Consider the following 25,744-nt stretch of genomic DNA (forward strand, 5'->3'; position numbering starts at 1 on the left):
TATTCATTTACTGTGCTTAGGATGACTTTAATTAAATTCCAAGACATTTATTTACTGAGCCTGTGCTATTATATATTAATTGTGACAGTGTTCAAAGACGGAGACGGCCCAAAGTGGGTCAGGGAATCCCCAACTGTGTGCCCACCCCAATGACAAGACCTCGTCTGCCCTCTGTCCCACCTCTCCCTCTACATAATGCTGGAAAGTCATGAAGCTTCCTAAACCGTGAGCATTTAAAAGTGAACAGTGGCCTATAACTTTAAATAATTCCTGAAATGCTTTTCTTATATTAAGAAAGTGGAAGACATTACAGCAACAGTAATGCCTCTCAATTCTTGAATAGAATTGTGTTTGTTGAGTTTTAAGGACTGTTGGTTATCTTTCAAACAAAACATTTACAGAGCTTTCAAAGGAAACTTAGAAATTTATCCCATGTCATTTATCCATGAAATCAAGCAAAAAGCATATTATATTTTTTAGCATTATTTTTAAAAATGAACAATATATTTGTTACCCAATAAAGAAGTATGGCTATCTATGAGTGGACTGATTTGAGAAAACAAGAGAAAGATATGGAAATCAATGATCTCACGCCTATACCATCAGCCAGCTGACCGTTCTCATCTAAAACTGGTGACAGTGACATCACAGGAAACTAGTCAGAATCTTACCTTGCTCTCCTGGGCCTTGTGTCCAACTGACATCTGGACAAGAGGGTTTGGATTGCTGTTTATTTTCTTCCCTGACTATCCAAAAACAAAACCAGACAAAATAAGTAAGCATACATCTTGAAATGGGGCTTACTAAAAAGGAGATTACTGGCTCATATTAATAGTCATTTTTATTTATTTCTGATACTTCAGTTACAGGGAATATCTGGGAAGAATTTAATCGGAAAATAATTGCTGAGCATATCCCAAAGCAAAATTATATCTACCATGAGATAAATTAAGAAAATTCCTGTTTGTATATGATTTTTAAATGCTAAGGTCTTTTATTTTTAAAGCAAGTTACTTTGGAAAAATGAAATCTTCCAAAAAGATTCAATGCTAATTCCAGCTCTCAAAATTTATCTTACACACATAAGAAGATGAATAAGTGCAGCGAATGGAAACAGAAAAGCATGAGGAAGGGCAAACGTAGAAATGTACAATTCAGAACAGTCCCCTGGTTGAAATAATAAAAATACTATAAAGTATCAGAGATGTCTTCATGTTTTTAACTTAGTACGTTCTGTGCAAACATGTAGCTATCAGATATCAAATCTTGCTTACCAGCTCCTAAGTAATTCTGACTGGAAGAATAAACATCAATCTAGAATTGCATTAAATTAAGCAGATATAAATATGAGAAAAATTCAGGAATAAGAAAAAAATGGTAACAAGCATACTTTAGCAGACAGGTGATAGAACATAGTAAAACACAACATATATGGGACATGAGGTTTATTTATAACTTAGCCCCACAAGAAGATGCAGTTAAATATCTGTGTTAGTGGGAATTAATTAGAAGGTCACAAAAGTGTTTTTTAAATAATTTCAGAGTCAATCCTCAACACTGCAGCAATGACAGAAGTAGGCATCAAATTAATATGCTTATCAGAATAAAATATTACTGGCCCAAACATACTGTGATAATTTATTTTCTGGTTCATCTTTTTGATGAGAATAAATTCTGCAAAATGAAATAAATATTGTTAAAAAAAATACCCCAGGCTATAGACTACTATGGCAGAGAATACTAACTTTTCCCCTAAATCCTTCCTTTAATACTGGAAGCCCGGAGTTCCACCTGAGCACAAGTCCTCTGTACATGAAAATTCTATTTCTGAACTTCCCTTGCAGTTGGGTGTGGCCAGGTAACAGTCTGGCCTCCAAGGAGGGGCATTCTCCCTTTGTGATGCTACCTTTGGCTGGAGAAACTGAACAGCAGCGCTTCGGGCCGGATTCTGTTACTTTCCAGGGAAATAAAACTGTCTTAGGCTACAGCGGCTTCTGATACAGCAACTGCATTGATACAAAAACTGCTTCCTGGCTAATATAAGTTACTTCATCTCTGAGAAAGTAGCCATCCATTCCTAGAGTTATCGTACCTTATCAATTCTGAGACACACTTTTTTTTTTTTTAACTTTCTAACATCCCTTGAAAACAGAATGAAACTTACAGTTGGTAACTTTATGTACCTGTTTTTAGGCAGGTCCGAATAGTGAGACAGTTGTTCTTGCTTTAACTGATTTATTTTGCTTCCATTTTCCTTTTGTTGTGTGTGATGTATTAAAAATCTGTATTTATCCTAAGCCTAAAAATTCTTCCAATAAACATAAACACTATTAAGCCTTAATAGGAACTTTTCTTTCTTGTGGTACATAAAATAATGGTGCATTTTTAAATGATGTTTTAGATTTCATGAAATAAGGTAAAATCACTAAGTTTCTACCATGATGCAATATTCAAAATGCATGAGCACAAGTCAGATATATAGTGAAATGAAAATATGAGTTTTTATTTTTTTTAACGTTTTATTTTTAGTAGGCTCCATGCCCAACGTGGGGCTTGAACTCACAATGCTGTGATTAAGAGTCACATGCTCTACTGACTGAGCCAGCCAGGTGCCCCCAAGATAAGTGTTTTTGTTTTTGTTTTTTTAAGATTTTTTATTTATTCATTTGTCAGAGAGAGAGAGAGAGCACAAGCAGAGGGAGAAGCAGGCTCCCTGCTGAGCAAGGAGCCCAATGCGGGACTCGATCCCAGGATCCCGGGATCATGACCTGAGCCGAAGGCAGACGCTTAACCGACTGAGCCACCCAGGCATCCCCAAAGATAAGTGTTTTTAAGTTAGACTGTCTTGAATTAAATTTCAGCTGTTTGCAAATGATTATTGAGACCTACATATTTCATCTATTCGTACCTTGGTTTTCATGTCTAAAAAATGGACACAGTACCAAAAAAGCCAGGTTTAAATATAATGATGTCATAACAACTAATAGCTACACTGAGCTCTTTTACATGCATGATCTTATTTACGGATACTCCAAAAAAGACCGTATCACTTCCAGTCTGTAAGTAACAGAGGGCTGAACACCCTGCTGTAGCACACACTGATGAGTAGGCCAGACTGCAGTCCAAACCCAGACAGTCGCCTTCATGCCAACCATAATGTCTTGCTGCTTAATGACCTTCAGATATCAAAGAAATGGTGAGGAGAGACTGCTGATCTAATTCCTTCCAGTGTTCTGGGAGCAGTTCTTTTAACTGCTGTGCCAACTAGTACTGCGAAGGAGTAAATCACTGGTAGGCCACACTTCATCTCAGGGTAGGTAAGGGCTTAATAAATACTATGTCGGAAAGCAGACATTGTTTGTCTTCCTCACTTTTAAAACTGAACTTATTTTCCTACATGAAGTGATAAAAAAACATTCCTGATCCCTTTGGATAGAATTTTCTTAAAACAATTAACATTTAATCCACCCCTCCCCAAATATTTAAGCCTAAAATGTTCAAAGAAATCAGAGAAAAAATAATAAAACGCCGTTAAGTCACAGAAAAGTTAACAATTTAGCCAGAAAATACATGTTCATGTTGTTTTAGGGAGTGGAGCTTAGTTTTCAATATACCTCATTTAATGAAATTTAAAGCTTCTCGAAAGATCTGTCACCCAAACCCAGCAGCACCAAAAGCCATGAGGTCACCGACTAAAAAATGGCCCTAACTCAGCATATTGGAAGAGGTGATTTCTACACGGAGAGTCACAGTGCACAAGGAAGAAATGTCTTGAAATCATAATCTAGAAACCGGCTGAGTTTTTAAATAAACCTTCTATCTCACCATTTTCACAAATTCAAATCCAATTAAAATGCAGATGATTTAAAACCATCTTAGATACTGCTGCCTAAGACCAGTAAGACAGAAGTCTAATTTACCGTACTGGTACTTTATAAAATTTATCTTCAAACTTGACAAATTCTTCTAACTACTAATCCTTGGGTAACAGAAAGGACCCCTCTAACTAGACAACTGATGACTACATTAGTAGGAACGCAATTTGTCAAGAGACCCACAAGAGTTAAAAAGCATCATCTCTTTCAATATGTTTCAATTAACTTTTCAAAGGGAAGCTATTAGTTTACCTTTAAAGCTTTCTGAACTGCAGACTTCTTCAAGACATCAGGGTTAAATTCTAATGGGTTACTCTTTCAAGTCAGAAGAAAATGAATATACCAAGGGTTAATAAAACATGCAATGAGGAGTTTATGTAAGGTTAATGACATGAAAATTTATGAGAACAAAAAAAATCTTTAAATGAAAATCACCAACAATAATGACACAAAAAACCAGTAGAACTCATTTTTAGCACATAAAATTCTTTATGCCCAAGTTTTTATCTTAGAATAAGCCTTTGTAAATATCAAAACACATTTCCTCTAGGATTACTACGATCCTTTGGGATTATTGTTCTTTTTATACTCCCAGCCCTCTTGTCTTTGAGATTTGAAAAACCCAGGAGTGACAGTTTAAGAAAGGGTTCTATTTACTATCCTTTACTTGAATAAACCCCTAAAATATCAACCGTATATACAATACAGGCTTTACCTAAACTACAAACGAATGGGCTGTATATGCCCAAATTGCTCTCAAGTCAGCTCATACCCTAGCCTAGCAGATGCTACTTTACTTCCTTCGGAGATTTACCTTCTTTGTGCAAAACCACAGCAGGGGTGGGCCTTCTCTACTTCACTCCCATTCTCTCCCAAGCATCAAATGCAGAAGCTGATCACATCATTTCAAAAGTCTGTCCTGGCTTTAAAGTTCTATTATTATGGGTTTTATTGTTCTACTTTTATTGACTTCTTAAAAAAATTCATTACTTTCTTGCCTTCAAGAGGGCAAGACTGATTTGTTTCACAAGCTCCTTCAAGGACTAATATTTAAGATTAAAGATTTTATCATGTTAGTTGTAATTACCTTCCTACGACAAACTGCTTTTATTATGTTTTCATTAAACAGCAGATTTCATAACGAAGAAAGATGGACCACTAGCTTCCCTGCCTCCTGTGGCCATGGCAGGCTGCTCCAGATGAGAAGATAAAAACATTTGGCCAAAAGGAATTAATGTGACATAAAGGCCAGATCATTGAGGTGGCCTGTGGAGCTTCAAAAATACGGGACCCACCAGACTGGACTCTAGCAGGAGCCTGGACAGGTGAGGCTGGGACCACTGCGCTGAGGTGTGAGGACTGACAATCTTCAGGTGTCATAAGAACCTTTTCTGAAGCTCACTTTGGATAGATGTAATCTAGGCCAAGTGCACATACTATTCTAACATGCATCAGTGAAAGCAACACAGGAGAGGCCATGGTGCAGGTGCTAGAGGAGCACTGTGAGGTCGTGGGAAGCTGCACAGGCTTGCAGGAGAGACAGGCCAGATCACACCGGTGCACTCATACAAGCCCACTATGAGCCCTGGATGTTACTGCACCTTCCACCCTTGGGCTGTTTACCATAAGTGGAAGCACTAACAGTGACCTGTACCTTTTAAAGACTTTTATTTTCAAGTAGTCTCTACACCCAGTGTGGGACTTTAACTCACAACCCCAAGATTAAGACTCGCATGTGCTCCCAACTAAGCCAGCTGGGTGCCCCCGCTTTGTTTTTAAAGATTTTAAAGTAATGCCACCTGTACTTTTAAAAAGTGAGATGGCACCTAGCATCATCAAACCCAAAGGTCTTCACATTATACAGCTAGCATTTTTATGTATAAAGTAGGCAACAGTGTGAACACTCATCTTAGATAAACTCCATGGACAGCTCTATGAACTTACAAACTTGAAGTGATAATGAATTCACTTTAAACTAGGATGGAGTAGACAGCAGAGTTCAAATTCCAGCTCTGCTACTGACCAGCTGTGGTCTTGGGTCCCTAACCTCAGTCCCTCACAGTCTATGTGTTGTCTTAGTTTTCCTACCTGAAGAGTGATCATGAGGGCCTGACACTAAATGAGGCATACCGGTAGAGCCCTTGGAAGGTGCTCAGCAAATGTGTGCTATTATGTAAATCTCAGGTTGTAAAGCTGCTTAGCCACTGGGAGCCAGAGAACACCCTGAGCGTTCCAGTTTCAAATTCAGCCCAAAATTTGATCAAAAGAAGGAGGGCAAAGTGCTGACGGTCTACACTGCCAAGGGGCTGTTTCCAGTACAGGAGAAAGTCCTGTAGTGCTAAGGGTTTGCAGATGGTCTCACTGGTGGTAATGCATACACAGGGTGGGAAAATAAGTATTCTGAGTAGGTAGAAGCTAAGAGTCCATTGTGCCTGGCCTTTATTAGAAATACCAACGGTCTCAGGCCTTTGGGGGAAAACTGAGAAAGCAATGATTTAACTTCACACTGAAAACCAATGGATTTAAAAAAGAAAAAAGGCAATCAAATCCGTTCAAATTTATTTTATAAAACACTTTATTGATGCCTATATTTGAATCATTAAGCAGTACTAGTACGTGATTTTGATAATGCGGGAGGAAAGGTAGTTTTGATAACCTAGCAATGTCTTAGCTAAATATTATAAAGCAATTAAAAAATCTTGACACAAGGTCAGAAATATCTCCTTTAAAAAAAGCAGTTACAGAATGAGAAAAAGTAACTTAGGGAAGCTACCGTAGACCAACAGAGTTTATGCATGGGAGGTACACACTGTCGTTTATAGACACAGCTTACAATACAACCTTCCACTAAGAAACAGAAAGTCATTGTATGAAAAAGTGACAGAGAATGGTTGCCAATGGGCACCAGTGACCTCATTTTGACTTTTAAAATGCCTTTAACAGGAACAAGCAAAGAGTGAGATTATCATTTCCTACCTACGTGACTCTCAACAGCTCACCAAACCCTTCAGGGTCTTGATTTCCCTCAGCTATAAAATGGGACAAAATACCTATTCTTCAAGTTTTGCTCCCCTTCTTTTTAAAATAAGAATAAATTGAAAATGCACATGGAAATAGAAATGAAAACTCTTTAAGGATCTCAGTAGTTATTAAATCAGTCTAGAAAGAGTAACTTTCTAGACTAATGACTAAGCCATTGGTGACCTGCTCTGACCTCAAAGCAAGTAAAAATCACTACCTGCTAAAAGCACCAAGAACAGTACCAGGAATCAAGGCCGCAGAGCAAGACCCCAGGAAACAGACATAATGAGATCAGAATCAGCTTCCCAAATAAGGGTTAGAGATGCTCAATTATCCACTCCTGGAAATTCCATTAAGTTCCTTAAAAGAAGCTGAATCATAAACTCGATGTATTTTCTTCTCCCTCAGGAGCGCTGGTTAAAGAGTGAGGGAGAAGGTAAGTTTGCAGGGTAACAGGTGGACTCTGTCTTCACTGACCGTCCCTTCGGGCACAGTTGGCACCTTTCAGGAAAACCACATTCTGACACTTCTGTGTTTTGTCAGGAGGAAAAGCGGATTTAAGGAAGTTTTTTGAAAGCTTGCAAATAAATATTTACATCTCACATTGAGATAACCACAAGAAAATCAGTTTTAATCATTATGGCTTCATTTTTTCCTCACAAGAATTTTTATCTTTATCTTTTTATGGGCCGGTAGCAGCTTAGAACGTTAGGCTTCTTCATGACTCACCAGGTTTGTTCAGATGTAGTCACCAAAGTTGGTTACAGCAGTGTTACTTTTACAAAACAAGCACAAAAGAAACACACACACAGTAACTGAAATCATGCAAGAAAGTTAAAAACGCATGCCACACCATTCCACCACCGAGTAGATGGCATTAGAAGTCCCAGCCCACATTCTAGCAGTCTCCATTAAAACAAAAGGAAGAAAGAACACTGGAGAACTCACAAATAGTGCTCTATAGACTGAGGTAGTATTTTCACAAAACACTAGTCCCGACGCTCGCCTCTCTTTTAAGTAGCCACACCCAAAGTTTCCCTCGTAGATACTCTTAGGAAAGTGGAAACAGGAGGAGAAAGCAAAGAATGGTGGATTGCGGTCAATGAACGCACAAGAAGCACTAATAAATAGGAGTGCAAAAGGCAGAGTCAAAGCATCCCACAGAAACGCAGGAGAACTGGTTGGCAATCGCTCCCGTTTAAAATAAACACCCAACAGGGCAGCGGTTTTGCAAAGATCCTTTGCCTCTGACAGCCAGAGCATACTTCATGCACAAAGTGCCATTTTAATAAATTAATAAATTTACTTCTGCTTTTGTTTTGCTTACGTGATGTTATTTAAATTTCAATTTAACGTGACAAAATACACAGTTCGAAAGAGGCCTAATTCCTTCTTGCCAATTCACTAATACTATTCTTTGTATCCTAAAATATGCAACAAATTCACTTCCATCAGGGATTATAAAAGACTTTATACCAAACATTACTGTGATTAAAAACAAAAAAAGTTCTACTGTATGAGAAATTCTGTAGGAAGGTTAAATAGTAACAAAATAACTGTCCCCAAGTTGAAATTGTAACAGAAAAAGTCACAGAGTTCTAACTGAAAGATTGGCCAAAAGGTTAAGGTTAACACTTTAAGAAAAATAAGAATTTGCGAAGTTAAAAGTCAGTCAAAAAACCTTCACTGAAAGAAAGAGTACAATTATATATAATTACACAGAGTGTTCAACTATATCTTCCCAGTATAAAAAAAATGACTTTAAATAAAAGATAGAGATGCACAAAGTACCTTTATTTGCTTTTGAGCTAAGTGCAAGTAAAGCACCACTGTAAAACCCTCAAAGGCATCAGTGAAACTAGGGTGTGTATTTCATGGGACAAAGGAAGCAGTCTAGCTGTGGTGAGGTGAGGCTAGGCACAGTCCAACATGAGACACTCAGATGCAAACTGTGAAGGGCAGTGATCACTTGGCTTCCTTGTCTGTCTCTACCAAGTCGATGCCAACAAGGGGAGGACCCAGGGAGACTACATGCAAATGCACTTGGATGGATGAGAATTTATTACAACTTTGGGAGGAAAACAGCCTGTATCTGTAGTCTTTCTCTCACCAAATAAGAATGGCCATCTCTTGAATAAGTGAACTGGCACTAAAAAAAATATGATCAAAACAATATATGTGTCTAAAGTGATCACATTATCCTAAATAGTGGGTTTAAAGAACGGTGGTGGAGGATCACATCAGGCTTCACATGAATGGAAATAGCATGATTTTTCTTCCCCCCAATTTTAGTCATTACCTATAAAGGCTGTACTTCAGTTTTTTCTAAGAGCAAAGCAGTTCTGATGCAAATGAGTAGGAGCACTTGCTGTGGGCTGTAGGAGCTGAGTATGACTGACCACCTGAGGCTCCACTCAGAGGCCCTGCTCTCCCAGCCTGCCCGTCTGTCGTCCCACCACGCTACAGCTAGGATGGACTCTGGGCTTGTAGGCAGAGCTGCTTCATTTTATTCCCATGCCAAACAGACAATTTCCATCTTTAGGTCACTCTATTTTAATAATTAGTGATTTTCTATAGAGTATCTTCTTCCCTAACTACCAGGCACATTCTTTTCCTATGTAATGGAGATTTCTTCATAGAACATGTCAGAGTAAAAATAATTCTTAACGTCCTGGATAAATCCGTAAGATGTATAAACCGAAATTATACTCATGAAGCAAATACATGCTGATCGCTCCCTCCCCCGTGCTGCTCTCCCAGGTGGGAGTGAAGTGAAAACAGAGGAACAGTAACCGGTGACACAGTGTGGGTGAATGCAGCAAGATCTGCTACCAGGAAAGGAGCACCCAAGGGAGCTCCCATGGCATTACCTACCGGAAGGTTCCTTGCTGAATCCAAATACAAAATCAGCAATGAAGAGGAAAGACCATCATTGGCTTGGTCTTTGTCAGCCCTGATGTCTGTTAGCACCTATGAGAAAGGATAAAAAGCCTCAGCAGGTGTATTTCCACAGGATTTTAGACTATTTCTCTCTGATTCGGTCTGTGATGCTCAAGAAAAGAAGGAAGGTGGGGAAATAAACCATCCGATACATGCAACACAGAGAGAAAGAACACAATAAATATATTTTAATGACAAGAATCTATATGAATCAATTAAATAAAGCACAGGTGATCTGTGGCTCTCCAAACCCCCATACTCTATCAAGCACAAAATATGAAGATCTCATAAAACAGGTGGGAATGACCTGTACATCTTTCTTTAAAAAAAAAAAAAAAAAATTCCATTATCTTTAATTTACCCCTGATGTGACTGCAGTGACTTACTTAATTTAATCAAAATTATTGCTGCCATTTTTCTAAGCCAAGTAGAAACGCAACCTAAAGATACTAATCTTAGCTATGAGGGGTGGTTGTTGTTATGGGAAATATTTCACAGCACCTTGTCGAGGTTTGAAGCATTTGGCATTAATGTGAGCCACTCCAGTTTCAAGTGCAGCTTTCCTCTGGGAACCTCGTCCAGGGCGAACCACTGAAGAGAGAACGTGAACGTTCACAAAAGTTCTCCTGAGTCAACCTTTCCAGTCAAGCAGTTTCCACCAATGTCACAAGCTGCTCACTGTGAGGCACTGACAGTTCCTGATTAATGCTGAAGGACGGAGTCCTACCATATTTTGCTTTTCCCTTCGAATGAGCTGATGGCCCCAGAGGATGACAAGAGCAGTGCGCTGGAACTCGCCCAGCACTGCCACCACTCTGGAGTCAGTACCATTTTCATCCCTAACTTACACACAAGGATTCAAATGTCTTCTAGTACTGTCCGGCACTGTCAGGCTTCTATGTATGGACTTCTCAGAATTTATGGGCCAGGAGGTAATATAACATTGATCCCAAATACTGAATTTCATTATCAAAGAAGTTAATATGTTTGTGTCTTTATTCACCACTATGTACTACTTAATAAAATAGTATACACATGTTTCAGCTTAAACACCACAAAGCAATTCATCGAAGATAATCCCCAAACACTCAGTGTTAAGAGACTGCCCTGGGGAGTGCATAAGAAAATGTGTTACTTTGAAAGCAGTGGATCTCAACACTTATTTGGTTAATTATGCCCTACTTATCCCAATTATACCCATCTTTTAGAAGCCACCTCAAAATTTTCTTTTTTCATACTTCTTATTCCGACAGCAACATTGTGCTTGAAGCAGTGTCTGCTTGTCGTAAACGCCCACTGCCCTACAGGCGGCTTTCACGTGACACCTTCTCGCTGACCGTACTGTGTCAGCTGTGTTACTAAGTCCAGCTACCCTTAAAAAGCCCATTTCTGGGGAGCTTCTCACAGGTCTCCGCCTGGACTCCCAAAGGAGAGCACATGTCTGAAACGGTCGGTTTGTGCTTGTACTCTTCTGAACTTCTAGCACATGGTGGGCACACAATACACACTGACTGGGCTGTTAAACTTACTTCTTTTCACTTTGCCATTATTAAAAGGCCTAAGTTCTCAGAACATTGTGTGGGGGACCAGCAGGTCTGTCAACGCTCATGAAATAGAATAATACTCAAAGAAAACTTACTTCATCTAAAAGGCGCTCCTTCTCAACTTCAATAAGATCAATCATAAGACTATAGAAATAACAACACAACAACTTTAGAACATAGAAACACACTTCTTACAACTGCAATAACCTTAAACATTTGTCGACGAAAAAGTACTCCGGAAATGTATCAAAACGCTGTAGTTTATCAAGAAACAGACTTCTTCCAGAAGCTTCCTCAGGCTTATCCCAAAACTATGAAGGGAAGTAAAGAAACCAGCAGGGGTGAGTCTCTGGGAGGTCAGGACCCTCAGTTTGGCAAAGCCAGGATCAGAGTTGTAAAAAATGTGGTTTTCCCCACAACGTAGCTATTTATACTGTGCTGAAAATGCCTGCAAATATTCAGCCCTCTTGTCTGACACGCTCTCCCCCAGCGCTGCCATCCGTCACTACAGCTCAGTCACCTGTGCCCCTTCCTGTCCTCGCTCCACAGCTCTGGACCATCCCAGAGCCGTTCCTGGTTCGGCTCTCTGAGAGCCCCTTCCATTTCCCCTAAAAATCCTGCTCCGCTGCAGAGCATGGACCTCCCCTCCCTCAGAAGTCAGAGATGCCAAGAATGGGATGACTCTAATCCTATTTCCTCTCGCAGCTGCCCCTCCTCCTGCCCCTCCAGCAGGCGAGACCCTCCCAGCTCTTTCCTGGTCTACCACCACAGTCCCCAGTCCCAGTCCCGGCTACTCTGAGCCACACAGTGGTTTTATTAGAATGCAAATTTGATCCGTCACTGCCCTGCTTATAATCTTTCGGTCGCTCCTTGTTAAACCATCTCATGGAAGAATTCTGAAGTCAAAGCACAATACATAGGCCGTTCTTGAGGAGGCCAAATCTGTCCAACGTCATCTACCCCTGAATCTTTTACAAGAAAGTCAGTCAAATAATAAAGACTAGGGTTAGATGTATTTTTTAAAAGCTCATGTTTTTCAGCTGTAGTGGTTGTTCAATTTAAGTAAACAAGTCAATATTTATTTTTCCAATGTGTAGGCACAATGTAAATCACTATCCCCCCTGCTCCCTAAATAACTCAACAAATGGAAAAAGCTTAAAAACCCCTTTCTGCAGTCGAGAGCAGAGCCTACACAGCATGAAAGCAGGCTGCGGTACTGGCATCTGGGGCCACACTCCACATGTGGCTTACCAGCACCCGAATGTGGGCAAGTAGCTACACGTGGCCAGTGGCTGCTGAAACAGACACAGATCTAAAATTTTTCCTTCTTGTATTTAAATGTGAAACTTTATAGGAATAAAACATACTTCAAGAAGTCTAAGGTAAAACAAATGTTGTATCTAAGAAGCCACTTAAAAATACACGTAACACATACATAGCGTATTTTTTGAAGCCATATTAGTTCTAAGTGTCACTACTCAGAAGAAAAAGCACCCTGTGCTCTCCTTCCCCGAGGGTTTACCTTCCTAGGAAGTCATCCTTGTCTGGGTCTTCGTCAAAGAGCTCAATCTCTAATTCCTGTCCAGGATGTTCATAAACTAAAGCCTGAAAAAACAAAGAGTAGTTATCTTACACGGTTACTACTGTTGGCAGCTACTGAACATGAGGACGGTAGTAAGGAGCACCCTGCAGTTCTCTCCCATGGTAAGTACTGGAGCACTTACATTGTGTCACTGTCCAACCACACACACACAAACACACGTCTCCACGGGAGACCAGCTAACAGTCTACTGTGCTTCCAGTTATCTGAGTCAAGTTCCACTGCTCCGAAGTCAAGTCACAAGACAGCGCCCACAAACTGGTACAGGTTTGGGACATCTTTCTAGTCCTGAAGTGGCTCTGTTCAAATGCTATTCTTGGGATACCAACAAGTGATCCAGGTACCACCACTTAGAGATTAAGAAATCTGGCAACAAACAGGATTGGGAGGATGGGAAGCTGGGGGAGCATAAACTGTACAACTGTTCTGAAGAACAATTTTGCAAAAATGTATCATTCTTTCAAAAAAGCATGATTTATGATGCAGCTATTCCACTTTGAGGAGCTTATCTGGAGAAAACCTGGTCAAGTGAAGAAAAATACATTCCCATTACACTGGTAATAGCAGTGGTTCTAATGCTGAAATGAACAGCCAGTATCTCCTTGGGTAAAGAAATGATGGAATCTATTCAGTGAATGGCAAGTATAAATCATGTTCATCTATGTTTACTGACATGAGAGAGATGTCTAGATGTGTTAAATGAGAATTTACAAAACAGTACATAATAATCTCATGTTTGTAAATGTTTACATATGTTAACAACCACAGAAATCACTTTGTCAATTATTTATTGTGATAGTTTAATGTAATTAAAGTTTAAAATTTATGTGTTGTTTATGCATTGGCATGACAATGTTGTGAGGTAGGGACAGAAGGTACAATACTTCTGAAGGTGGGAAATTAAAGAAAAATGATTTAAATGATGCTCTAAACCAACCACACTCCTGTATAACAGGAGTGGAATCAGAATTTGGAGAGAAGCCAACTGATGCCACTGGACACATCTTACCTCGTACACCTCATTCCACTTGGGACTGAGGTTCTCTTTGATGACCTTGCTTTGGAAGATCTGGTTGCCAACTCGAATAACTCCATAGGGGTCTGACTTTCCCTTGACGAGTCCCTTAAGGTACGTATCTTTCCCCTGAAGATCCTGAGCTTCAATAAAATGTATCCTTAGAACACCCTGAAAAGAAGGAGCACGCACGGACTGTTCACTGTGACACACGTGGAACAATGGCTGTGTGCTCACTGTCCTAAGAATGAGGAAGAGTGGACAACATGAAGACCCTCTCCCTGCACAGCAGAAAAGAAAGTCAACATGGACTGTCGGGCAGTAGTGCGGAGGGAAAGCCAGAGCAAGGTGGACGACACTGTCCGAGTATCACTACTTTCTGTCAGGAGACCAGACCAGGGTGGAGTGAGGGGTGAGGCCCCCAGTGACAGTGTGCAACAGGAGCCCAAGGAGCCTTAGTCTCCTGGGTCACCCAATAGTCCTGTGTTCCGTACGACAGTGACTGAGAACCACCATTACAGGATGTCTCAGACGTGTCACTAAGCCCTTGGCAGGCGCTCATTACTTCAACTTTTAGAACAATCCTATGAAATACAGCTGACCAGAACAAAACAGGTTTGAACTTCATGGATCCACTTATATACAGATGTTTTTCAATACAGAACAGTACCGTAAATGTATTTTCTCTTCCTTATAATTTTTTTAGTAACATTTTTTCTCTAGCTTACTTTATTGTAAGAATACAGAATATAGTACATAACATATAAAATACGTGTTACTGGTTTATGTCATTGGTATGGCATCTGGTCAACACTAGGCAATTAGTATTTAAGTTCTGGGGGAATCAAAAGTTATATGCAGGGGCGCCTGGGTGGCTCAGTCGTTAAGCATCTGCCTTCGGCTCAGGTCATGATCCCAGGGTCCTGGGACTGAGCCCCACATCGGGCTCCCTGCTCCGCGGGAAGCCTGCTTCTCCCTCTCCCACTCCCCCTGCTTGTATTCCCTCTCTCACTGTGTCTCTCTCTGTCAAATAAATAAATAAAATCTTAAAAAAAAGTTATATGCAGATTTTCTACTGCACAGGGGCTCGGCGGCCCCACCCATGTTGTTCAAGGGTCAACTGCACTGTCATTAAATTTATTTTATAGATAGGAAACTGAAACTTTGCAATACGTACTACTCATAGACTTTACACAGTTTTCTTTTCCTAAAATGTTTAATTGGTAAAATAAAAAAAATGTTCACTCACACCTCTTTCAAGGCAAACAATGGTGGTAAAGTTAGCACGAGGCAGCATTCTCCAAAAACCCTTTCAAAATCACTGGGTAACAAAGAACAAATAATCCAATCAAGAAATGGGCAGAAGACATGAACAGACATTTTTCCAAAGAAGACATCCAAATGGCCAACAGGCACATGAAAAAGTGCTCAACATCGCTCGGCATCAGGGAAATCCAAATCAAAACCTCAATGAGATACCACCTCACACCAGTCAGAATGGCTAAAATTAACAAGTCAGGGAACGACAGATGTTGGCGGGGATGCGGAGAAAGGGCAACCCTCCTACACTGTTGGTGGGAATGCAAGCTGGTGCAACCCCTCTGGAAAACAGTATAGAGGTTCCTCAAACAGTTTAAATTACAGCTACCATTCGATCCAGCAACTGCACTACTGGGTATTTACCCCAAAGATACAAATGTAGGAATCCGAAGGGGTACGTGCACCCCAATGTTTATAGCAGCAATGTCCACAATAGCCAAACTGTGGAAAGAGCCAAGATGCCCATCGACAGATGAATGGATAAAGAAGATGTGGTATATATACACAATGGAATATTATGCAGCCATCAAAAGGAATGAGATCTTGCCATTTGCAATGACATGGATGGAACTGGAGGGTGTTATGCTGAGTGAAATAAGTCAATCAGAGAAAGACATGTATCCTATGACCTCACTGATATGAGGAATTCTTAATCTCAGGAAACAAACTGAGGGTTGCTGGAGTGGTGGGGGGTGGGAGGGATGGGGTGGCTGGGTGATAGACATTGGGGAGGGTATGTGCTACGGTGAGCGCTGTGAATTGTGTAAGACTGTTGAATCACAGATCTGTACTTCTGAAACAAATAACGCAACATATTTTAAGAAAAAAGAAAAAGAAGAAGATAGCAGGAGAGGAAGAATGAAAGGGAGTAAGTCAGAGGGAGAGACGAACTAGGAGAGATGATGGACTCTGAAAAACAAACTGAGGTTTCTAGAGGGGAGGAGGGTAGGGGGATGGGTTAGCCTGGTGATGGGTATTGAGGAGGGCACATTCTGCATGGAGCACCGGGTGTTATGAACAAACAATGAATCATGGAACACTACACCAAAACAAATGATGTAATACATGGTGATTAACATAACAATAAAAAATTTAAAAAAAAAATCACTGGGTAATAGTCCTGACCCAATCAGCTAGGAAGACATGCGTTTTTACAGGTAAATACGCTTTTAAAAACTTAAGAGAATTTCCCGTTTACAGGAAATGTGTCTAAAGTTTAGATAATCTGGCAACATGTTTAAGTAGCATGGCTTTTAAACCCCACAAGGCTAAGGAAGGTTGGATCTGGGCGGGCTCAGGTGCTCACCACGCTCAGGGAATAAAAGGTGCAAGTGGCAAAGGAGGACGAGGATTTCTTCATGGAAGAGACTTCTTGTGTTTTCAGAGATGAAAATCCTAAATTAAGGAAAAAAGACGTGCCTTTCTCATATGTACTGTCCTGTCAAATCTGAATGCCAACAATATAACTAATTCAGGCATCAATTAGCTGGAGTGTTGGTACTTTCAAAAAAATGTTAAGGAAGCCCAGACATGTTTGAGGATTTGTATGCTGTTACGGAGATCTAACTTAACCTCAAAAAAGTAACAAGCATCAAGGAAAGTTGTCTGCTTCCACTTCAGCAAACAAACTAAAAACAACACACGCAGTGAAATAGGACCAACTCAACACCTTAGAAACTGTCCTGTGCGTGTCGGTGTCACACTCATTACAGACATCATACAACAGGGTTGCCTGCTCCACTTCTGGAGGGCCCAGTGGGAAAAGCTCTGTGAAAATGAGTAAAAGGAAAATCTTCCTTTGCATTGGAGTCGGGAGGCCAGAAAGGGCAGCACCCAGGCTCTACCAGTCCACTGTCCACTGCAGACCCAACAGGGAGAGATGCATCTCCCAGTGGATACTATTTTACTATCCCGGAAGGAGAAAGGAAGGTTTCCTCCTGCCCTGGCAACAGCTCAGCCAGCGAGAAGCCACTACACTTCCCAGCTCCAAGTTAACACCAACGGACTTTTAGATTAATGCAGCCCCTCCCAGTGCCCCCTCTCCTCTGTAAAAGAGCCTCCTCCCTTTGTTCTGCAGAATCACCTATGGTTTTGCCATAGCGTAATTGTCCCAGATTGCAATTCTCTGCTGTTCCTGAATAAACCCATTTTTGCTGGTGAAGTAACAGCAGTTTTTTATTTTATTTTGGGGGGGGTGGGCGGAGAGGGAGAGAGGGAGACAGACAGAGAGAGAGAGAGAGAGAGAGAGAGAGAGAGAGAGAGAGAGAGAGAGAGAGACAGGCAGGCGGGACAGAGGAAGAGAGGGAGAGAATCTTTTTTTTTTTTAAGATTTTATTTATTTATTTGACAGAGAGAGATATAGTGAGAGAGGGAACACAAGCAGGGGGAGAGGGAGAAGCAGGCTTCCCGCGGAGCAGGGAGCCCGATGCGGGGCTCGATCCCAGGACCCTGCGATCATGACCTGAGCTGAAGGCAGACGCTTAACGACTGAGCCACCCAGGTGCCCCAGGGGGAGAGAGTCTTAAGCAGGTTCCACACCCAGTAAGGAGACTAAAGTGGGGTTCAATCTCACAACCCTGAGGATCATGACCTGAGCTGAAATCAAGAGTCGGACGCTTAATGTATTGAGCCACCCAGGCACCCCTGGGGGTTTTATTTTAAGGTTAATAGCTCTCACTAACCTGTGAGGGCCCATCCATTCCAAGGACCTCTTCTCTGACCAGTAGAGGGAATACTATGTCCTTGACCAGCAATTTCTCAGTCTTTGGTTGAGGTTACATAGTTTACTCAAATGAAGGTGACTCCAGTATCTGTGACCTAACTCTGTGTGCTAGGCATCACCCCAAATTTACAGATGAAGAAACTGAGGTCCAGACATGCTAAGTAATAGGCCCAAAAAGTAAAGCTGCTGTTAGAACCCAGGGCTGTGACAGAGATCCAGGCCCTGCCCTTTCGATCCCGTCCAGGGCAGTTGTAACACCAGCACTGCTTCTGCCGCGGTGCTTATGACTCCAGAGGTAACCACACTCACTAATGAGAGAAACCCTGTACCAGTCATTATACAAAGTGCCCATCACTTAGACTAAGCTGTTACATTTTGATAATACAAATAGTATGTGCTTTCTGAGATAACTATGCCGTCACGGCAGTCCTTTATGACCTGTAATAATATTTGCAGAATTAAATCCCTCTAATAAGCACCTTGGACGTTCATGGCTGAGGTTTAAGAATTGCCCTGAAGTCTCTGATGCACACTGGCCAATCTCCTAAGGAGTGTGACAGGACAAACTACCACATCAAGATCCATATGGCAAGGTCACTGTTGAGAGAACCACGAGAAGTTACAACATCCAAGTATGTGATAAGTGTCTCTGTATCTAAGTGCTAATGGGTGCTGAGGAGTACTTACCTTTGGTATAGGAAACCGCAATTGAGCTATTTGAACTTCACTGACAAGAGGAACGGTGATCCGATTGGGAAGCACCAAATAGTTTGATATTATATCCAGAATGATCGTATCTGACAGACCACTATTAGGTGGGTGGTAAAAAGAACAAATCAACTATCAGGCATATCAATACTAGTTATCGCTTTAGCAGCAAACTTACCACAAACATGATACAACACCCCATTTACAAGGTCAGAATTATCTAATTTTTCAAAGACAATATTTAAGACAGTAATTCAATACTTTAGCTGCAATATGGCTATAGTGACTACTATGTGGCATATATATAAAGCTGAGATGTATAGCTGAGAACACAAGGTAATATTCTGGCTACATTTCATAATATTCTAAATGATGTTTCATATGTTCCTGTGTGACTTCATCACTGATTTAATATCAACTAAGACACATTACATTTTCTTTTTTTCTTTTTTTAGCATATTTCAAGCAGCCACAAAAGTGCAAAGAATACCATAACAAACATCCACCTACCCATTCCAGGTTTCTTACATTAAATTTCTCATTATTTTCACATAGCTTCCAATCAAGTAAAAGAATTTACAGTTTATTCTCTCTTCACACTGTATTTGCGTACTGAATACTTTAATAATTTTGAAATTCTATATACCACTGCACAGAGAACTCAGTAATATGAATAAAATTGTGGAGGATAAAGAAACAAATGTACTTTTAATATATTTTTGCCTATTCTTTGGGGTAAATGTGAGAATTAAGTAACATGTATGGGACAACATTTTTGAAAGCATAAATGAAATTTCAACACCTTTACCCAGAACTGAGAAGTTTTAAGAGAATCTTATTTCTTGCCAGTACTTCTCAGATGTTAAAATTGTTAACAGATATATGTAAAGTAATTGTACATATAAAATACCCACTAGGACAGAGTGAAAGTCTCCATCATTCAGTAAGAGTTGAACATTCACTCTAAGCTGGGTATCCAAATGCAATGACAAGCGAAGGAGTCTTACCTTAGGACTTTCCAGTCCAAGACAGAAAAAAGACTGAAAAACCCACAACCCCACAGACAACAGAGCTCTATTTATGCATATGTCCGTGAATTAGACATTAACACTAAAGAGACAGAGAGAGTTTCAGCTGCCAGACACTGGATATATGCTCACTAAGCAGCGATGTGAGATGGTCCTTCAGAGTTTGAATACCAAGCATATTCTTACTTTGCCATTCCCCTCCAACCCAAATACTGGTTGTGTTTATACAGAAAAATCTGCTGGAACAGAAAACCCTTTGATGATGCTATGCTTTCAAGAATCCCTTAACTGCTATGGTGGTAGGCCAACCGCCTCACCACCCACCCTAGCCATGCAGACGGAGAGGCCCAAGCCCCAGGAAAGCAGAAGGCCCATGCTGGTGCCTCATCCCTGCTCCCCTTTATATGCCGCTGTGTACACGCCAGCCTCCCCCTGGATTCCCAGGGCTGCAGTGCTGCCCCTAAGGGTCCCCGGGGGCATCGACGTGCGGCTGCCCCTCTGCTGGTCTCGGCTGCTGTTGGGGTCTAGTCCTCTCTGCCCTTCAAAACTGCCTGCTCATCACCCGACTCTTGTTCTATCATAATCCTCAACCCTTCTTATACCTTTACCACTCAGTTTAGGGTTCTTCACTGAAACATGTGGGGACAGCCAAAACTTATGGTCAAGTGCAGTAACTCAGCTATTACTGCTACTTTATAACACTCCGGGTTCCGTTTTTTATCAATGAACACAGCATGTAGATGTTCATTTTGTAATGCTCGAGGCAAGATTTGTTAGAAAGTCTTTGAGTGGGAAGCACAGTTCACATTTTATATTAAGTTTATATGTATATATTTTATTACATAAAATTTACATGTTACATTATATAAATTTTACATAATTTTGTATGAATTATATGTATCCTATAGAAATAATATAATTTTATTTAAAAGGGATATTTTTATATATACCTTTTATACCACAGCTTTGTTTCTGACTGGTGTGTATTTCCCTCCATATTTCTAATATAGATGAGTATATATTTTTAATAATATAATTCTCTATATACTATATTTTATGTACTGCATGCATAGAAATCTACATATAAAATAACTAAAAACTATTACTATATAAAGAGAACCTGCCATTATCATTAAATATCATCATTAAATAAAACCGAGTGTATATATTTATGTATCTCCATGTATGCAGACATATGTGTGTGAGTATATGTATTTCCCTTTTACTTCATTTTGTATTTTTATTTTTTAGTAGGCTCTATGCCCAACATGGGGCTTGAACTCAAAAACCCTAGATCAAAAGTCACATGATGTACCAGCTGAGCCACCCAGGCGCCCCCTTATCTCTCTTTTTGAAAGTGGTTCTTTTTTTTTTTTTTTTAATTTTTTATTTATGGGCGCCTGGGTGGCTCAGTTGGTTAAGCGACTGCCTTCAGCTCAGGTCATGATCCTGGAGTCCCGGGATCGAGTCCCACATCGGGCTCCCTGCTCAGCGGGGAGTCTGCTTCTCCCTCTGACCCTCTTCCCTCTCACGCTCTCTATCTCTCATTCGCTCTCCCTCAAATAAATAAATAAAATCTTAAAAAAAAAAAGATTATTTATTTATTTATTTGACAGAGAGAGACAGACAGCGACAGCAGGAACACAAGCAGGGAGAGTAGCTCAGGGAGAAGCAGGCTTCCCGTGGAGCAGGAAGCCCGAGGCGGGGCTCGATCCCAGGACCCTGGGATCATGACCTGAGCCAAAGGCAGACGCGTAACGACTGAGCCACCCAGGCGCCCCCGCCCCGCCGCATGTCTCTCTCTTAAATAAATGATTTGCGACTGACTCCCCCAGCTGCAGGCTTGCCAAAGGCAGCATACACCCACTGGTTCACGATGTAAGGGAACTAACACAAGGCTATTTACAGGGTAGCTGCTTGACAAGCCCGCGTTTGTTTCAGTCCCCTCCTATGATATAAAAGGAGGAAGTACAACAAACACATTTTTTTAAAAATATTTATTTATTTTAGAGAGTGTTGGCGGGGAAGGGAGAGAGAATCCTCAAGCAGTCTCCCTGCTGAGCATGGAGCTGGAATCGGGGCTCAAAACAGGACCCTAAGATCATGACCCACGCTGAAATCAAGAGTTGACTGCCTGACTGACTGAGCCAGCCAGGCATCCCAAACACATTTTCTACACCAAATGGCAACAGGGATTTGTTGTTTTGCTGGCTAACCAGCATCTATTCCCACAGATGAAAAGTACTGGTGAAAGTTCTTCCTTTGCTTCTCCCACATCCCTACCCTGGTCCCCCTGTTCCTCTTCTGGGGGTGGGTATGAGACCCAAACGTGATCATCAGAATCACAGGGTTTGTCCAAGGATGGGTGGACAAACAGAAGTCAGCCCAGAACTTTTGCTGGAACTAGCAGAAGAAGGTTCTTTTCAGACTAAAGCTGCTAAGCACGAAAAATAGAAGCTAGAAGCTGCTACTTCATAGTAAGGGCCTGCCTGACAACAAACCCACACAGAGAGCAGCAGAGTCCAGAGTGAGACAGAGAGCCCTTAGGGCATCGTTTGAACAGCAACACCTGCCTGCATCTGACTTCACCCCGACAATGCTCCAGGCTGCCCAGTGACATGAGCTAGGAATTAGCCAGGAGTGGGAGCTCCGTGAGAGCAGGTGTGACGGTTCCGTTCACAGCTACACCACGGCACTAAGAACAGGGGCTGGCTCATACCAGGCACAATAGCTATTTGTTGGATAAATGAATAAATCGTCTTAATAGTATTTATTTATTCACTTTCTTTTTAAAGTTTATTTAAGTAATCTCTACACTCAATGTGGGTCTTGAACTCAAGACCCCAAGATCAAGAATTGCACACTCCTCCAACTGAGCCAGCCAAACCACCCCTACTCATTTACTTACTTTTTTATTTAAGACTACTTATGTTGGGCTTGTTGCTTGCAACCAAGTATCCTAATGAATACTTCAACAGTTCTTTAAGCTGTCCTTTCTTTGTAAAGATCTTTTAAAGATAACAGAACTTTCAATATCCATTAAACCACAGTACCTAAAAAAGATTATTATGAGGACTATGCCTCATTTTATTTAAGTCCTAAATTTTCTCTGATAATGAAACAATATAAAGTTCTTTCTAGTGGCCATTCTAAGGGCATAAACAAACACAAAGAAATAGAAAAAAAAAAACAGACCAATTTAATTTCTGAGCTATTTTAGAAAAAAAATCCAGATTAGTAAAGTTACCTACTAGGAACATGTGTAACTGTATTTCAGCATTTAAATACAAGAGTAAATAACAAAGGCAGGTTTCCAGAATTTCCTGTTTGGCAACAATAGGTCCATCGCAAACAGTCACCTCCCATCAGGTGAGATGGATGGTTGTGACCTGAGGAAGAATTCACTTTCCTCATAGCAGGGATGTGCCATTCATGGTTTCCTAAGCTTATTATGGGCAAATTTCCTCATGTTTTAGATGTGAGATTGCTACAGAATAATGAAGGGACTCCCAGTAACGTGAGGCAGAAACTCTAGGTTTCTCAGCTCTTGCACCCAGACCCTGGGGTGACCCTACACATTCCTAGGTCTACACCTACATTTACTCCTCTGTGGGCAGCGGGAGGCATGGGGGCAGTAGCACAGCCTAAAAAGAACCCAAAGGGCTAGTTCCGAAACATATATTCATTTTTAAAATTTTATTTTTCTGAGAAAATAAGAAAAACCAAATTAAAAAATTAACTTGCAGAATATTAAAAGGCTGTTACTTTTCTAAAACACCAAAGCTTGAAGCAACTGGCTGGCTCAGTTGGTAGAGCATGTGACTCTTGATTTCAGGGTCATGAGTTCAAGCACCACGTTGGGCATGGAGCCTACTTTAAAAAAAAAAAGAAAAAATTAAGAAGTTAAAAAGAAAATACCAAAGCTGGAAAGATGCTTCATGATGAATGAAAAGTAAAATGAAAGGTGAGTGACTCAGTCCAACACCCTCACCCACTCTGCTGCTCACTTGGTCCCAGTGTCTCCGATGCAGTTAGGAGAGCAGAGCCTAGCCAGTCTCTTCATCTGAGCCACACACGAGAGCCTGCTGAGAGGCACGGATTCTGCCCGGTAGTGGCCTTACCCATTCTGTGTTCTTTTCATGACACTAGAAATGCACACTACACCAACAACAAGCTAACCATAGGACATGACATTATACTTACTTCAATCCAGGGATATCGAGAAGGTTGGTCAGTCCTGTCCAGTTAATTTCTATAAGCTGTTTTAAAAAAAGGGCAAAAATATTAAGTTTCCAAATTATTTCCAATTACCAAATTAAATCAGTTTTTTTATAAGCAAAATGCATTAGGTCATAATACTATCCTACATCTTGCTTTTCACTTTGTAAAAATATCAAAGTCATTGTCCTTCGTTGGTAAATGAAGAGCTATCTCTTTTTTTGTTTAGTTTTTGATAGTATCTGTTTCCTCTGGTAAAATCAAATAATTTATATACCTTTCCTACTGATGGACACTTAGAATATTTATGATTTCTCTTTGATTCAGTGAATATCTTTTTATATACATGTTCTTGTAGCATATGTAAACCAGCCTTCAAAAAGTGAAAGTTTTGGTCAAAGATATATGTTTATTTTTTACAGATTTTATTCTGGGGCGCCTGGGTGGCTCAGTCAGTTAAGTGTCTGACTTTGGCTCAGGTCGTGATCTCGGGGTCCTGGGATCAGGTCCCACGTTGGGCTCCCTGCTCAGCAGGGAGCCTGCTTCTCCCTCTCCCTCGGCCCCTCCCTCCCCCTGCTTGTGCTCTCTTTTTTTTAGATTTCTTTTATTTATTTTTTGATAGAGATACAGAGAGAGAGAGCATGAGCAGGGGGAGAGGCAGAGGGAGAAGGAGACTCCCCACTGAGCAGGGAGCCCCACATAGGGCTCGATCCCAGGACCCTGGGATCATAACCTGAGCCAAAGACAGACGCCTAACCATCTGAGCCACCCAGGCACACCCCCCTCAAATAATAAAAATCTTTAAAATAAAAAAAGATTTTTATTATGTTTTTTAAAGATTTTATTCATCTGTTTGAGAGAGAATGCACGCCTCTGCATGTGCGGGGGGAGGGGCAGAGGGAGAGGGAGAGAATGAATCTCAAGCAGACTCTGTGCTGATCCGAGAAGCCCAATGCGCCCAGAGCCCAAGGTGGGGCTCAATCCAATCCCACGACCCTGAGATCATGACCTGATCCAAAATCGAGTCAGATGTTTAACTGATTGAGCCACCCAGGTGCCCCTACAGATTTTTATTTTTTTAAAGTAATTTCTACACCCAACATGGGGCTCGAAACAGTTCTGAGATCAAGAGTCACACGCTGCACCGAATGAGCCAGCCAGGCGCCCCTTATACGTTTATTTTTTATGTTCACAGATGCTACCCAACTGCCTCCCAAAATAAGATCCTGTACTGATTTATATATATATATTCCTACCCTAAATGTATAAAATGTCCTTTCTTTATACTCCCCCCAAAAACAGATATTAAAAATCAGTCCATTTGGTAGTTTAAAAATGGTACTTTAGGGCGCCTGGGTGGCTCAGTTGGTTAAGCAACTGCCTTCGGCTCAGGTCATGATCCTGGAGTCCCAGGATCGAGTCCCGCATCGGGCTCCCTGCTCAGCAGGGAGTCTGCTTCTCCCTCTGACCCTCCCCCCTCTCATGCTCATTCTCTCTCTCAAACAAATAAAATAAAATCTTTAAAAAAAAAAAATTAAAAAAAAAAATGGTACTTTATCCGTGCTTCAATTTACATTTTCCTGATATCAGTGGAACATGTTCTATCCACTCAGTCAACATTTGTATTCTATTTGCTCAATTTTCTAGTGGGTATTTGGGTATTTACTTAGAATAATTCCTACATAGTTGGCTAAGATAAGATTCCATTTAGTGGATGTAGACAGATAAAAAAAAAAGCTTGATTAGAAAAACT

The 25,744-nt window shown here is 40.8% G+C and overlaps 1 protein-coding gene across 2 annotated transcripts in view; it reads right to left on the reverse strand.

Moving 5' to 3' along the window:
• Nucleotides 1-25,744, reverse strand: part of ESYT2 (extended synaptotagmin 2) — an 85,561-nt gene that overhangs the window by 14,129 nt on the left and 45,688 nt on the right. The window contains exons 7-15 of one of the 2 annotated variants that reach the window (XM_025859113.2): nt 23,977-24,032; nt 18,725-18,845; nt 13,990-14,166; nt 12,903-12,985; nt 11,476-11,524; nt 10,338-10,427; nt 9,771-9,866; nt 4,128-4,190; nt 672-746 (exon numbers count right to left, since the gene is read on the reverse strand). In XM_025859113.2, coding sequence (XP_025714898.1) covers nt 672-746; nt 4,128-4,190; nt 9,771-9,866; nt 10,338-10,427; nt 11,476-11,524; nt 12,903-12,985; nt 13,990-14,166; nt 18,725-18,845; nt 23,977-24,032 — 810 coding nt within the window. The remainder of the gene's footprint in view (nt 1-671; nt 747-4,127; nt 4,191-9,770; nt 9,867-10,337; nt 10,428-11,475; nt 11,525-12,902; nt 12,986-13,989; nt 14,167-18,724; nt 18,846-23,976; nt 24,033-25,744) is intronic. The other variant, XM_025859114.2, reaches the window with a different exon arrangement.

The sequence above is a fragment of the Callorhinus ursinus genome, unplaced genomic scaffold, assembly GCF_003265705.2.
Source record: "Callorhinus ursinus isolate GAN/ISIS: 27379988/994484 unplaced genomic scaffold, GSC_fseal_2.0 scaffold99, whole genome shotgun sequence".
In the NCBI taxonomy this organism is placed as follows: domain Eukaryota; kingdom Metazoa; phylum Chordata; class Mammalia; order Carnivora; family Otariidae; genus Callorhinus; species Callorhinus ursinus.